The sequence below is a fragment of the Oratosquilla oratoria genome, chromosome 34, assembly GCF_046742065.1.
Source record: "Oratosquilla oratoria isolate Oo_2021 chromosome 34, ASM4674206v1, whole genome shotgun sequence".
NCBI lineage: Eukaryota > Metazoa > Arthropoda > Malacostraca > Stomatopoda > Squillidae > Oratosquilla > Oratosquilla oratoria.
Genome location: NC_134810.1, coordinates 46,989,318 through 47,004,523, shown reverse-complemented (window position 1 = coordinate 47,004,523; position 15,206 = coordinate 46,989,318). Strand labels below are relative to the sequence as shown.

At 40.1% G+C, this 15,206-nt stretch overlaps 1 protein-coding gene across 9 annotated transcripts in view; it reads left to right on the top strand.

The window, feature by feature from the left end:
- LOC143018296 (uncharacterized) overlaps nucleotides 1-15,206 on the top strand; it is a 78,775-nt gene that overhangs the window by 10,914 nt on the left and 52,655 nt on the right. For all 9 annotated transcript variants that reach the window (XM_076173641.1, XM_076173640.1, XM_076173636.1 and 6 more), the window contains 14 exons: nucleotides 1,707-1,795; nucleotides 2,051-2,127; nucleotides 2,640-2,809; nucleotides 2,960-3,044; nucleotides 4,305-4,426; nucleotides 5,002-5,146; nucleotides 6,227-6,330; nucleotides 7,462-7,566; nucleotides 7,735-7,875; nucleotides 8,698-8,812; nucleotides 9,416-9,567; nucleotides 10,797-11,105; nucleotides 12,029-12,163; nucleotides 13,547-13,705. In XM_076173641.1, the coding sequence (XP_076029756.1) occupies nucleotides 1,707-1,795; nucleotides 2,051-2,127; nucleotides 2,640-2,809; nucleotides 2,960-3,044; nucleotides 4,305-4,426; nucleotides 5,002-5,146; nucleotides 6,227-6,330; nucleotides 7,462-7,566; nucleotides 7,735-7,875; nucleotides 8,698-8,812; nucleotides 9,416-9,567; nucleotides 10,797-11,105; nucleotides 12,029-12,163; nucleotides 13,547-13,705 (1,908 nt within the window). The remainder of the gene's footprint in view (nucleotides 1-1,706; nucleotides 1,796-2,050; nucleotides 2,128-2,639; nucleotides 2,810-2,959; nucleotides 3,045-4,304; nucleotides 4,427-5,001; nucleotides 5,147-6,226; nucleotides 6,331-7,461; nucleotides 7,567-7,734; nucleotides 7,876-8,697; nucleotides 8,813-9,415; nucleotides 9,568-10,796; nucleotides 11,106-12,028; nucleotides 12,164-13,546; nucleotides 13,706-15,206) is intronic.

The window sequence follows — 15,206 nt, the reverse complement described above, 5'->3', positions numbered from 1 at the left end:
TTCCTGGCCTACAGATATTGAGTTTAGACTCCCAGAATACAGATTTAAGGGTTATGTACATGGATGTATCCATACAGGGTTCAGTTGCTTAATGATGTACTCCCTCCACTTCACTGTATGTTATACCCTCCTTCATATTCACTCAGAATAATTTGTGAAGTGGGTTGAATCATTCATTTGGGCCATGTCATATCTTTATCCATTCACTCATATCTTTTGTACACTATGAAGTCATAACTGCATGTGAAAAGTACAAGACCAAGTCTTGTTGTACATGAATTTCCTTGATGTCTGCTGAACTATTGGAAACTGTATACACTTATTTTATATGGTTGGCTGTCCACAGAGTCAACTTACATGGATTAAAGGATGATTAATTTTTATTTTGCAAAGTTTTTCAAGTGCATTACTACAGGGATGTTAGGCAACCTTGCATAGCTGCCTAACTTTTAATGATAATTGTCTCCATGAGATTGAAATCTACAGCCCTCCCATAGCCACCCATACATCCATGGGAATTGTTGATCAATCCATTGCCCCAGGTCTCTTGCTCTCTCTTGAAGGGAACCCTTTGTTAGCAGATAGCCAACAGTAGCCACTGGATTGGCCTGCAATTCTTTCAAGGAAGAAATTGTGTTGTCTGGGTATGAGTAGAGTAGGGCAAGGTGTTTGTTGTCTTCTTTGTGGTAATTGTATTTGGGGCAATTTGCTTCTGTGGCCAGCTCTAATCATTATTGGTATTAATTTATGAATGGATGAAGCATAGTCATACTTATCTGGTTCTTCCATGTCAAAGGAGGGGTTTCTCTGAAGAGTGATGTATAAGATGTTTGGTGGATTTCAGTGGTTCATCTTGGAGTGATTGTTTTGTGATGTGAGAGTGTGTGCGTATTTGTATGAATGTGTTGTGCAATGCTAATGGTAGGTTGAATAGTATGCTGCTGATTCTTCTTGATCCTCCTCCTTATTCCTTCTTTTTCATCTTATTTACACCTACCATTTTCATGTGCTCTTCCATAGAAAGGACTCAGGTTCCTCTGTATAGATCTTCTATTGGGTGGTTTTAGTGCAACTTGTTATTATTTGTAACATTTTGTTTTGTGAACTCCGTGGAGAGTGTTTTTCTTAAATGTAGGGAACCATTATGCAGACCTGTAGTCAAGTGTAGTTCTTATGAACTGTGCAGACTGTGATTGTGTTTCTGCTGACCAGAACCAGTGTTTCCTATGTTCTTAATAGATTCATTTTCTTGTTCATTTTCACCATTAAGTTTTTGATATGTGGTCTGAAGGATCTGTGAATATCAAAAGTGAGAACCAGAATTTAGGGCTTTTGTCTGATGAAGGAGTTGTCCATTCAATTTTACTGTTGGATGTTTCTTGGATTCATTGGTGCATGGGGTGATCAATGTTGCAAATAATTCCTGAGAGCTGTTTAAGCCATTGTACTTAAACTGTTTCCTTAACCTTTTCACATAGAGAGAGTAGACAATTTGGTGACTGCTCCCCTCGTCTTTCTGCTGTTGTTAATATTGTTATCATCTATTATAGCTCATTCACAATTCTTTAGTCAAGTATTGGGTCAGTCATAGTGTCAATTTTATTTCAGAGCACAGTAATTGGACTGATTATATTTATCCATTCATTTCATGAGAACTTTTTATTTATTTATTTATTTATTTATTTTTTTATTTATTTTTTTTGCAGGTGAATGCCCTCAACCTAAGTATTGGGGAGCTGAATGCAGTTGAACAGTTGAATGATGGCAAAGTTATATCACAGTTATTGAATTATATGTAAGTTGAGCATGTTTTAGGATTTAAGAGATTATGTAATGAAATGTTTAAAAAAGTTAATGTTTGGTATATTTTTACTACAGTTTCACATGAAATATGCTGACATTACATACTGTATTATCACTCACATATAGTATATTTTTATCCATTGGCTTCAAGAACATAGTGTAATAAGACTGAACAAATCTACCAGCAGTTTCAACTTTGGCAAAGGACGTGTAGCTTATTTTCTTTTTGTTCTCTCTCTCTCTCCAGAAAACCAGGAAAAGATTATGCAGTTAAAGATAATGGCATAGCAGATCTTTTTCCTTTTATCAAAGAATTAGTAAGAGGTAAGTTTTTTATTTTATTTTTTTTTACTCCTCCTCCACTGCTCACCCTTATCTGCAAATCCTCATAACACCCAGCTAGGCTATTTTTAATCATGTCAACATCTGCAATTGAACAATAAACCCAATAATTTTAGGACATACAATCTTTTTAGTACTTTTTCCTATGTATAAGAGAAAGAAAGCAACAAATTCAGAATGCTGGATAGTGTCTTGAACATAAGGATGGAAGTGTAGTTCTGTGAAAGTGATAGTATTGCACCCTGAAGGATTTTATATATATATATTATACCTGAGATTTGGTTATTCAAGGTTACTGCACTGTCTTCCTGCTATGAAGCTGGTTAACCCCTTCTTGTCATTGTTATGAATGAATGTGCCAATATTGGTAAATATATGTAGCGTCATGAGAAATAGGCATTTTGACAGATAGAAATACAACTTGTTTCATTCCTTAATACTCATGATTGTAGATTACAAGGAGACCAATATTTAGTGCAATTTTTCTGATGCAGAACACTATGTAGATGGAGACGTTATAAGCTACGAAGAACTTGCCTCGGGAAATGAGCAGGAGATAGTGAAGCTGATGCTCATTCTGCTGTACACAGGCATCATTGGTGACTCCCACATTAGAAATAAACTCAGCAACAATGAAGTCCTGGGGTGTGCAATACAGCTTAAGGTAATTAACAAGTTTAGTACATACCTGTGAATCTAGTGGTCCTGTTCATTTATGTATTCATAGGTATTTTACACAATGCTCTGTATATTGGTGTACATTGATCTGATGTATTGAGAAAATATAAAATTGTACTTTATGATATATTTGTAGTTGAAGTACATCCTTGAGGCGATGCAGAACAGAGGAGCACGGCTCAGCCAGAATTTCTTCAATGTCCTCATTAAGGAAGCAGACGGTAAGTTGAATTGCGATTATGTGTTTATCAACTTCTTTGTACGTGGAGTATGTATCGAATGGGGAAGAGAAAGCACAAAAGGTAGGAGCGAATGGCGAGAGGTAAGGGATGGATGAAGTGATGTTTTCGTCAGCTTCACAATATCTGGGGTTCACCGCATAGTTCTCCAGGAATGTTTTAAAGTTAATTGGTTTTACATCATGAACTCTTGTGGTGAAAAAAATCCCACTGTTGGAGAAAGTAAACGGATGAAAAATAGAATTAACCGTATATTTCGACTGCTCTCTGTGGTCCTCTTCATCCCTTTACTTCCTCCGACAGTGGGATTTTTTCATCTTATCTATGTGTCATGACATAGTCCCTCTCTGATGAACTCTCTTATTGAGGGTTAAGACAGTTCTTTATGAAGACTTAGGTTTTGGCATTTGGGGACTTACTTAGTATGGATGTCCTTCCTCTGCTATGACCAGGATTGAAATGCACACATTTAATCACAATAAATCCTTAAATTACTTAAAATATGTCAGCACCAAGCCACACCCTATTTACTTTAGTTATTTGGTTTCCTTGTATGAAAAGTAGAAGGTAATAAAACATCTCATGCCTAGTCCAAAGACCATGCCATCTTTATGGGGCTACCTCTAGATGTTGGTGAGCATATTGACATGTTTTGAAGACAGGCAGCAGGAAAATAATACTAATGTCTGCCCCCAGGGGACCATCATTTGCATTTGCCTGTCATTGGTCCCTCTGATTTTGTTTGAGAAATTATACATAGTGCTGTGTGGTATGGTATACAGTGAGTCCTCCTTATACGATAATTCTTTATCCGGTAAATTCACAGTTACGGTATTTAGTAATTACTACCCTTGATTCTATTTATGGTAAGAAAAATTCACAGATACGGTATCTGCTCATGTTTTGAAGAGGAAAGAGCTGGGAGAAGGTATGTCTGCCATATCCTATTATTACATGTTATAATGGTTCGGTATTTGGTAATTTCAATTTGCGGTAAGGTATTCAGGAACACATATGTACTGTATAACGAGGACTTGCTGTATCAAACTCGTTGCTCCAGTGTTGTACTAAAGGTGGGAAGAAATGAAGGGAAGGGGTAGAACCCTGATGGGTAAGAAAGGTCATCAAACATGGGAATGTGATAAACATGGTGAGGACAAGGAGCTGGTTGTTGAGCGTTTCTCGTGTTTCCTTCAAGTTTTGTATTTTAACACTGATTCCTCTTACCCTTCATACTTACAGATCCTCAAATGAATCGATGTGACACACCTCCAGTGCTGTCGTCAAAGATAGGGCCCATGCAAGTGTTTACGAGCTCTCCGATGAGTGGGAAGAGGCCATCCCCACTTAAAGAACTCCTGCAGGTAAAGACTTGGTTATGGTACATGACCTGAATTTTTTTTAACGCTTTTTTTTTAATCTTATGCATTTATTGAAATTTGTTGTAAGGTCTCTACTAGTGAGGAGCCACCACACAGATGGATAAAAAGTCTGGTGGTGGCGTGAATGAAAGGAGTGGCACTTGGTGTGGTCAGGGTGAATTGAGATAGATTATAATTAGGGGTGTGCCAATTAATCGGCATCAGCAAGAATCAGCACCTTTTTTTTTTTTTTTTTTTTTTTTTTTTTTTTTTTTTTTTTTTTTTTTTTTTTTTTTTTTTTTTTTTTTTTTCTTTCTTTCTTTTTTTCTTTCTTTCTTTCTTTCTTTCTTTCTTAAAGTGAACCTTTATCCACAAGATGCTGAAGTGGGAGGGAAATTAAATAGTTTTTAATTTTGTATGAAATGGGACTTCAGATCAATCAGCCAACCCCCTCAGGTCGAAAACGCTTTTTGTATATTGATGTATGTGTATATGTACATATACATGCATAAACTGCTTATGTGTAATCATTTATGTGCATAACTTACATATGTATTCTTTCTTAATTTTCCCCTCAGAGTCCCCCATTTCGACAACAGAAGCTGCTTCACGCTAAAACACAAGAAATCAGGAAACTTAAGCATGATTTGCAGGAGGTTGAGGTGGAGAAGCAAGACCTAGAAGTTAATCATGAATTCTTAAACAAAAGATTCGCCAAACTTGGTAAGACACTTGAAAACTTGTTTTTGTGGTGTGCAGATTGGAGTGATGAATGTAGGAAAGGAATAGGACATACCATGCACTCACAACATGGACATCAGAGAGACCATCTCCCTTTGCCTGTCTTTAGAATTTATCAACACTCACCTCCATTAATGCAGCCCCAGAGGGCTGGCATTCATTCACCTGACCAAACTTGGAAGGCATCTCTTATCAATTTGAACTTTATATATATATATATGATATTGCAAAAATAATCACAAAAATGCGTGACTGAATGATCATGCAGAAACCACAGGGAAAATAAAGTTTGGAATACATACATACATACATATACCAAGGCTTTTTGCCCCCTTCCAAGGGAGGTAGCCAAAAAGGGAAAGGCATAAAAAACACTCCCACCCATTTCATCCCTAAATACACTCCACACCCCTCCCACCCTTCCTCTCATCTGAGCACCTCCTGGATGACGGGTCATCCCTGCACCCTGCCCACCGCCCTGGGTCAGAAGCAGTGTCGCAGGACACAGCACATCCACAGCAAGGCCGCTTCATTTAATCGGCGACCCCCCCTCTCCGTCCCCCCTTGCATATAAGGAGAGGACGGGGAGAAATCCCTTCGGGCTGCGTCAAAACTCACTCACACACACAACCCCACCCCCCCCACCCCCCCCCGCCCATTTCTCCCATGCAGTCACAACATCATCCATATACAACCATTCTCCACTCACCTCTGTCTTCCGTCCTCTCCCTTCCTTCCTCAACAGACATTCCCCTCTTCCCCAAAGTTTGGAATACTAAATGTTTTTGTCTATTATGACATTTAGTATTCCAAAATGGTGGAGATTTTACCACAATCTCTATGTCGGCATCCTAAATGGTTATGTCTAGAATGTCTAGATGTAAGTATTCAGGTTGCTGACATAGGGATTTAGGTAAAATCTGCCATTTTGAAGATTCATGTCTAAACTTAGGGGTGAGGGTCTTTTATAAATTCGGCCCCAGTTCCTGTTTACAGGTATTTATGAACATATCCAATGCATACTGGAATAGCCTGTTAATTTGATGTACTTTGATGTTTTAGAACAAAGCATGAGAAAGCTGCAAGAGGAAAACAGCAGTCTGAAACGCTATCGAGAGGAGTTGGAGATGGCAGTGGGAGATAACGAGAAAAAGCTTAATGAACAGGTACGTAGGACAAGAGTAACTAGTTGTATATCTCTTTTTATCTAAGTTGAACTCAGTGCTGCATCATTTCATTTGTGTACAACTCTCCATTCACTCCTGTCTTATGCAGTCTCTTCCTCGTATCCAGTGAGGCGCGGATACGGGGGGGAGGCCCAAGGGGCCCGGGCCCCTCCCAACGCCCCAAGTATGGTACACTCATCTCGAGTTTGATTCTCCTTGGATAAACATTTTTTAGTGCGAATTTATGATTTGAATTATATTTGTGAATTATATATGATTTTACATACAATTACGAGCAAAACAAGCTTAAGTTTCTGGACCAATCTCTAAGCCAACAGCATTATTATTCTTGGGGTTGAAATATCGGTGTGTTTCAAGTATTGGTTATCGTTTATCAGTTCGGGCCCCCTCCAAATAACATTCCTGGATCCACGCCTGTATCCAGTGTCTCCTTCACCCTGTCCATTCCTCTCATCCTTGGTCTTTCTCTCAAGTTCATCCCATCCACTTTTCCTTTCCACTGACTTTTATTCTTTCCTTAAACTCAAACCACCTCATCACTCTTTGATCTATCCTATTCAACAGCTCTTCCTCGTATATTGAAAGCTTGCCATTTCCTCTTGCCTTTCAACACTTAAACTCTCCTCCAACCTGCCACCATTGTCCTTACTTGTACATCTTATCCTGTTACTTTTGTCCCATTTAACTTTGGCTGTCTCCTCCTCCATTTTCTTTACCCATGACCATGATCTCAACTTGGTCTTAATTGAGACCCTTTACAATCAGTAGCCTTCCCTTCAGCTGAATGAAATAGACTATAGGAGGAACAATATGTATAAGGTGTGTCTCTTGTTTTCAGTGTGTTGAAATTTTTTAGTTTAATAGTAGAACCATACATGAACTTCTCCAGTCCACTGGAACACTTCTGAGAGGTACACATTAAGCATTCTCACTTGTCATTTCACTATAATTACACCTCCCATTGTAAGACACTCTTGATGACAAGTGATGCAGGTACCTCACCTTATCTTTGCATTTTGTCTCATCTCCCACTGTCACAATCAGAGTTCATCTGATCTCAGGATATAGGTTGAGAGGTATGTGCTTTTGAATTTTAAATATATTTTACAGTCAGGCTACCTGCAGCGAGAACTGGCCCTGTTAAGAACCGAAAACAGCAGTTTGTCTGAAACAGTACGACAAGTCATGGACACTAATGACAGCCTCACCACACATGTAAGTTATTCCAATTGTCAAGATTTAATTCCATATATGGAATTAGATAGGGACGTGCAGAGGCTATATTTGATACATTAATTCATATAAAAATTGTTGTAATAGATCAACAGTAGTCCATCATATGTAAAGCCAGAATCATCATGTATGTTATGTACTTTTTTACAGAATGAAAAACTTAAGACCAATTTAATGCTGACCCAAGCCGAGAGAGATAGACTTATTGAGGAAGATTCCACCATAAGGAGGGCTTATATGGAACAGGAGGTGTTGATAGATAAGCAGACATCAGAAATTGTGGATATAAAGGTTGGTTCATGTCTGAAGCTACTGATATATGTGTTTTGTTGTGTACCTACCCAGTTTTGAGTAGCAATGTTTTGTTGTGATTATTCTTTGTGTGTGGGCAGGTGGGCAGGGTGCAGGGTGCGGTGGGCAGGGTGCAGGGATGACCCGTCATCCAGGAGGTGCTCAGATGAGAGGGAGGGTGGGAGGGGTGTGGATTGTATTTAGGGATGAAATGGGTGGGAGTGTTTTTATGCCTTTCCCTTTTTGGCTACCTCCCTTGGAAGGGGGAAAAAGCCTTGGTATATGTATGTATGTATTCTTTGTGTGTGGATACCTGCAGTTTTTGGGATGAAGGATTGGATTTATATAGAAATGGTCATTTATGCATTTGTGGACCTACTTTTATTTATCTATACATTTTGTTTCATTTGTTTATTTTGTTCAATTAGATCACATGAGGAGGGCTGATAAGTGGTGACTTCCCTGCTACCACTATAAGCCATTAATAGAGAAACCGTCCCACAATAATACATACATATACAAAGAAGCTCATTACCCTGTATGTGGGGAGGTTGCCTAGTCAAGGCACCCAGTCTTCACCCATCCAACACCATACATATCAAGGGATCAAATGTATATACATACATATACCATATACCAAATACTTTTTCCCCCTTACAAGGGTGGTAATCAATAAAACAAAGGCATAAAATCCACTCCCACCCATTTCATCCACTCCCATTCACTCCCCTCCCTCCCTCTTATCTTGGCTTCTAATTGAATGTATGTACCATACATTTACAAATTGTAGCCCAGTGATATTTAGTGGTTTTGATGTTACAGGGCCAGTTAGAAGAGCTGCAGCAGTGTCTTCTGGAGCAGGGAGATCGTGCTAACCGTACCATCGAAGAGTCTTACGTTGGTTCACCTATGGCCTGTGACACCTCCCTGGCCCCAGGTACGTTTGTGTCATGAATGTTACTTTTTTTAAGGCAGTTATGTTGCCTTTTGTGAAATTGCCATTAGTGCTCCATCCAGTCACATAACTGGTACATCTCTGTTTATCTGTATAATTTTCCTGTGTTAAGCTTTATCAAGTACGTGATGAAACTGGAACAAGTGAGACATTACTAATAAAGGCTCCTTCCTGACGTAGTGTTACTTCTGATAGACTTGTCAGCAATTGCCAATTACATACAACTTGAGTGTTGCCAGCTGCTGTGGGTTTCCATTTCCAGTCAAAAAAATTTGAAAGAACGGTTGTCATTATTATTATTATACCCAGTAACTACTAAATGAAGCAGCCTTGCTGTGGATGTGCCGTATCTTGCTGCATTGCTTCTGACCCAGTGTAGTGGGTGAGATGCAGGGATGACCCATCATCCAGGAGGAGCCAGGAAAAGAGGGAGGGAGGGATGGTGAATGGGAGTGGAGAATGTGGGGATGAAATAGGTGGGAGAGGATTTATCCCTTTGACTTTGGCTACCTCCCTTGTAAGAGGGAAAAAGCCCTTGGTATATGTATGTATTATTGTTGGTGATTATGATTATTGATATTTCAGAGGAGACGTCAGGGGAATGCATGGCTGATGTAGTTGTTGACAAAATACTTAAGGAAACCCAACATAGGCTGTCCATTGTTGAGACAGATTATAGTCATCTTAAAACCAGTTTCTACAGTTTAACCTCTACTAAAGAAGAGTTGCAGCAGAAGGTGGGTGCATTTCAGTGTGGTTCCTTCTTTCATGCATTTCTAAAAATCATTGGCGTCACCAGTGGAATGCCCGTGGTGGGACTTTGTCTTGTTTGTGGATTTTTTAGCCAAATTGGTGATTGTTGCCAATTTCCTGGAAGCCACGGGTCTCTTGCAGGAGATTGGGGCAGTGGATTGATTGATGACACAAAAATTTGGTTCATCTTATTTTTCATCCATATCTTCTATATCTTTTTCCTCTTCCTCTGTTTCATCATTTTAGCCATTACTAGCATAAGAAGGTGGTTAGGCACAGAAGAGGAACCTCTTCACTCCCATGACATGTGTCCCTTGCTGATTATATATATATATTTTTTTTTTTTTTTTTTTTATACCAAGGCTTTTTCCCCCTTCCAAGGGAGGTAGCCACAAAAGGAAAGGCATAAAAACACTCCCACCCATTTCATCCCTAAATACACTCCACACCCCTCCCACCCTTCCTCTCATCTGAGCACCTCCTGGATGACGGGTCATCCCTGAACCCTGCCCACCGCCCCGGGTCAGAAGCAGTGTCGCAAGACACAGTACATCCACAGCAAGGCCGCTTCATTTAATCGGCGACCCCCCCTCTCCGTCCCCCTATAAGGAATGTATCTGGCCAAGGCATGCACTGATCCTGCACATCTCCATCACCCAGCTGTTTCCCATTTATTGTAGTTCCTTGTGGATGAGGGGTCATCCCTGTCCCTTACCCACTGCCAGGGTCAGAAGCAGTACAGCAAGACCTCAACCTATCCATCACAGGGCCCAGCAGCCTAAACTGGTTTACCCTTCACCACCTCATTTATATAGCTGCCCTCGCTCCTCATCCCTTCATGCATGAATATAGAAGGCGAGGAGGAATTCCTTCAGGCTTCATTGATTTATTATTCTTTTACAACCATTCTCCACTCGTACCTACCTTGCCTTCTCCCTTCCTTGCTCAACAGACATTCCCCTTTTACTCAAGGTCCTCTTCATCCCATCCATCCATCTTGTTCTCAGTCTTCCCTTCAGGTTCATTACATCCGCCTCAACCTTCCACACTCTTTATTAGTCTTAATTTACCCATTTCTTCCATGTGTCCAAACCATCTTAGTATTCATTCATCATCCCCATCTGCCTGCTTCCTTTTCAGTAGGGGCAAGGTTAACTTTGATATTTTTCTTATTCTGTATTTATATTTAATATTTTTTATTGTGTTTTTGCAGCTTACTTTAAATCTAGAATTGCAAGAGAAGATTTCCGAGGCACATACGCGGCTTCAGAAGGAACACAAAACTGTATTAGAAACGCTCACTCATTTAAAAGATGATCACAAACAGCTCCAGGGAACTTATGGTGAACTTCAGAACAATCATAAAAATCTTTTGGATAAGCACAAAAATTTGGAGAATGGACACCAAGAGATTCTTGAAACACACAATCAGCTGCAGAGAAATTATTCTCAAATACAAGAAGAGGCTTCAAAATTGAATGTTGATCACGAACACCTCAAGCTTGAGACAGCAAAGCTGCAGGTTGGTATCTTTAAAAATTGAACAGGTTCTTATGTTCTGTCTTCCATAACCCAAGTAACCCTATCTCAGAAACAAACATGTACTGGGGTGTTGATTTCATAGTGGTATGCAGTCAACATTTTATGGACACCCTTATGGACCAGAGTCCCACAGCATTCATCTGTGCCTGAGATAAATCTTTGCTTGTAGAGAAATACTAGGCCTTTTTTACATTTGTTTTCTGTATTCTCTGTTGTATCTTTGAGTTTGTCCTTTACTCCTCCGAAGTCTCCACCTTTTCAATTTCTTATGCTCCTGTGGTAGTGGAATAAAGGTGCTACCACTGTGGAAGTGCAGTAAGTAGGGTGTTGGGAGTGGAGAGAGGGTGAGCGGTGAAATTAGTGGCTTTTGTTAAGTGACAGGATGTGTCAGTATGTGGTTGAATAGAAGGAAGTGTCATCAAGGATATTGTATGTAAAAATAAGAAAAGATTGGGAGATATGTATTGGTAATGATATTCATTAATTTGTTAGAGACTTTAAAGGATAGATTGATGGGGTGAAAGTGGCTTTGAGTAAGAGGGGAATGTCTGTTGAGCAAGGTAGGGGATAGGTGTGAGTGGAGAATGGTTGAGTATGGATGAAAAATTGACACAGCCCAAAGGGATTTCTCCTTATCTCTCTTGTTTTCCACGTGAGGGGACAGGAAGGGGAAGTCACTGTGTAAATGAAACAGCCCTGCCTTGGATGTACTGTGTCTTGCTGCATTGCTTCTGACCCAAGGCAGTGAGCAGGAGACAGGGATGACCCTTCATCCACAAGGAGCTACGATGAGAGGGAAACAACGGGTGGGAGTGGCAGCCTTGTGCTGGCTATCTCCCTTATAAGGGTGAAGAGGTCCTTAGTATATAAACATATATCTGTATTAATTTGTTTATTCGACAGAGTGATCTTAAGCTGAAGGAAGAGGAACTGCTGCAAACATTATCTGAGAAAGAGAAGCAGCATACTGAGTTGTCTCAGACTCTTCATTCACTGGAAAACCAGATGACCCAAAGCATCAAGGACCTGGAAAAACAGGTGAGTGGATATGGAATCGTTGTATTTTGTTGTGACTGTTGCCAACCACTGTGGGACTACAGGTTTTCCTCTTGTTGAAACTTGAGGCAACATTTGATTAATTAACCCTGTCAGGAACTTGGCCTCACTTTTAGTCCTCACTCCTCAGTCCTCATCCCTCCTCCCTTCCTCATCTCTCCTCCCTTCCTCATCTCTTCTGCTGGCTCATCCCACAACCTTGTGATCTGCAAAGAGGTCCCATGGGACATGAATGCGCCACTCAGCTGCGTTGGATCAACCAAAGCTTCCTTTAGGTGTATGGGTGGGACAAAGCCTCCTCGAGGAACTCGTGTGGAGTACTGGCATCAGTCCCACCAGTGACTCAACCAGAGCCTTGCCAGACCACGTGATGATGAGCACTGGATTCATTGAGGAACATGCACACCTATAATTAGTGACTCGGCAGCATAAAAACGTTTTGCGTCCAACTTCCCATACATGGAATTCAACCTTGTACCAATTAAAGGCATGGGTCGTGACCTACCTGTGTCCATAAAGAATAGATGAACATCGAAAATTCAGATTTTGGAGCATCACACTGTGAGCCTAGCTCACTGCCTCCTTGCTTTCCTACCTCCTCCCCTCTCCTCTGCAAGCAGACCAAGTTGGACACAACTTGATACACATAGTTGTCATCCCCCCTGAGCGCGATATCATTATTGGCGACCAACATTCACTTCTTAATAGATATTCTTTCCATCAGAGTTTGCCTTCAACCAGCCTAACATTTGACTGCGACAAGACTACAGCTTAAGAAAACCCCACCAATCTTAATCCTTTCATCTCAAACACATTTAGGCTTCTCCTTTCTGTTTTCCTTAACCACTTCCATACGGTGACGCCTACGTAGGCGGCATGAGGAGCAAGTGGGTACGCGATGATGTCGACGTCGGCATCTTGATTATATTTATTGTAGTCGTACCTACGTAACCTCCATTCTCTCTAAACTGGCTTCATCATATTTTCTATGGTTATCAAAGTTCACGGGTGAAAGAGAACGAACGATTGAGCACTGAATTTATTTTTTATAATGTGATTATTATGACGCAACATCGCACGTCGGGCAGCTAATGCTGCCAGACGTGCGATGTGCCCCAGAGTGAAGAGGTTAAAGTTCAAGTCTCTGCCTCATATAATGGGAAATGCCAAGATAAGAAGGAGGGAAGAGCGTAGAGGGGGGTGGAGTATGTAGGGGATGGAATGGGTGGGAGTGGTTTCTATGCCTTTTTTTTTTTTTTTTTTTTTTTGGCTACCTCCCTTTTGAGGGGGAAAAGCTTTTGGTATATGTATAATGTATTTATACATAAAATAAGATTATAATAATTGCACATGTTATCAACACAGCTGAAGGAAGAGGGAGAAGCCAAGTTGCAAGTGACTACTTGTCTGGAGGACGCTGAAGCATCACGATGTCAACTTGAAACGAAACTAGAAGAAGAGAAGAAGAGGAATCACAAGGAGCTGGAAGATCTTAGTTCCAAAAATGACGTGTTACGCTCAGAGGTACGAGAATCAGGTTATTATATCCTAACTCCATTTAGATTTGATTCTCTATTATGCTTTTGTGTAGCTAAGGTAATCTAGAATTCCATGACCCTTGAAGGATGACTAGCTAATGAAAGAAGTAATGTTTAGACCCTCTTGTGCACTTTGACATTGTTTTTCATCATATTCTTCATAATACACAAGCTTGGTGACATAATCAGTCAAGGAGGAAATTTTGCCCCTCATAAAACATTGGTGTATCATGGCAGCTGCATAGTAGATTTTACAAGTATCAAACTGTGAAATGTGTAGTCATGAAGGAACCAAGACATTATAATCTCTCACAATCTGTCATCTTGTTGATCTAATAATCATGTAGTATGTGGTACATAGCAAGCTGGATATATATATATATATATATATATATATATATACATACATACATACACACACACACACACACCAAGGGCTCTTTCCCCCTTGTTAGGCATAAAATCTATTCCCACCCATTTCATCCCCCACCTATTCCACTCCCATTCATCACCCCTCCCTCCCTCTCATCTTGGCTCCTACTGGATGATGGGTCACCCCTACATCTCACCCATCACCTTGGGTCAGGAGCAATGCAGCAAGACACAGCACATTCAGCACACCTCATGCTCTTAAAATCTTTCCTCCTATCCCATATATTTGCAGTACCTTCCACAGTGCCTTTCTGTCAGCTTTTTCCAAATCCATAAAGGCCCGAAAAAACATCTTTACATTTTCTTAAAGCTTTCTCACATATCTGCCTTATCACAAAAATCTGATCCATGCAATCTCTACCTGACCTAAACCCACACTGTTCCTCACCAATTACTACCTCTGTTTCTCTCCTAATCCTCTCACTCAAAACCCATAAGCCTTCCCAACTACACTCAACAAACTGATCCCGCTGAAACTACTACACTCACACTTGTTCCCTTTTCCCTCATAAAGCAGAACTATACAGGCACTCCTTCAGTCCTCTGACACTCTACCCTCTTAGACACATTAAACAACCTCAACAGACAGTCCACCATCACTGTACCTCCCCCCTTTATATACATATATATATATATATATATATATATATATATATATATATATATATATATATATGTATATATATATATATATATATATGATATATATGATATATATATATATATATATATATATATATATGTATACATATATATATGAAATAAAGAATAAGCAACAGTGCGGAGGTGTTCCTGTTTGGAAAAATACTTATTCAGAGTTAATTTAAGTGAATCTGGGCCTGTTCCATTGACTAGGTACCAACTCCTGGAGACTGCACCCATAGGTAGGGGGTGAAACATTGGGCAAAGAGGTATCAGCAGATAGCTCCTGCTTCCTAGTGTTAATATAGGAGTGTTCCTCAAATTATAGATCACGGTAGGCCATGAGGTGAATCGCGGGGCTGAAAGAAACCGTTCTATCAGTAATTTTGTTTATATTAGACTTCATCCCTGTG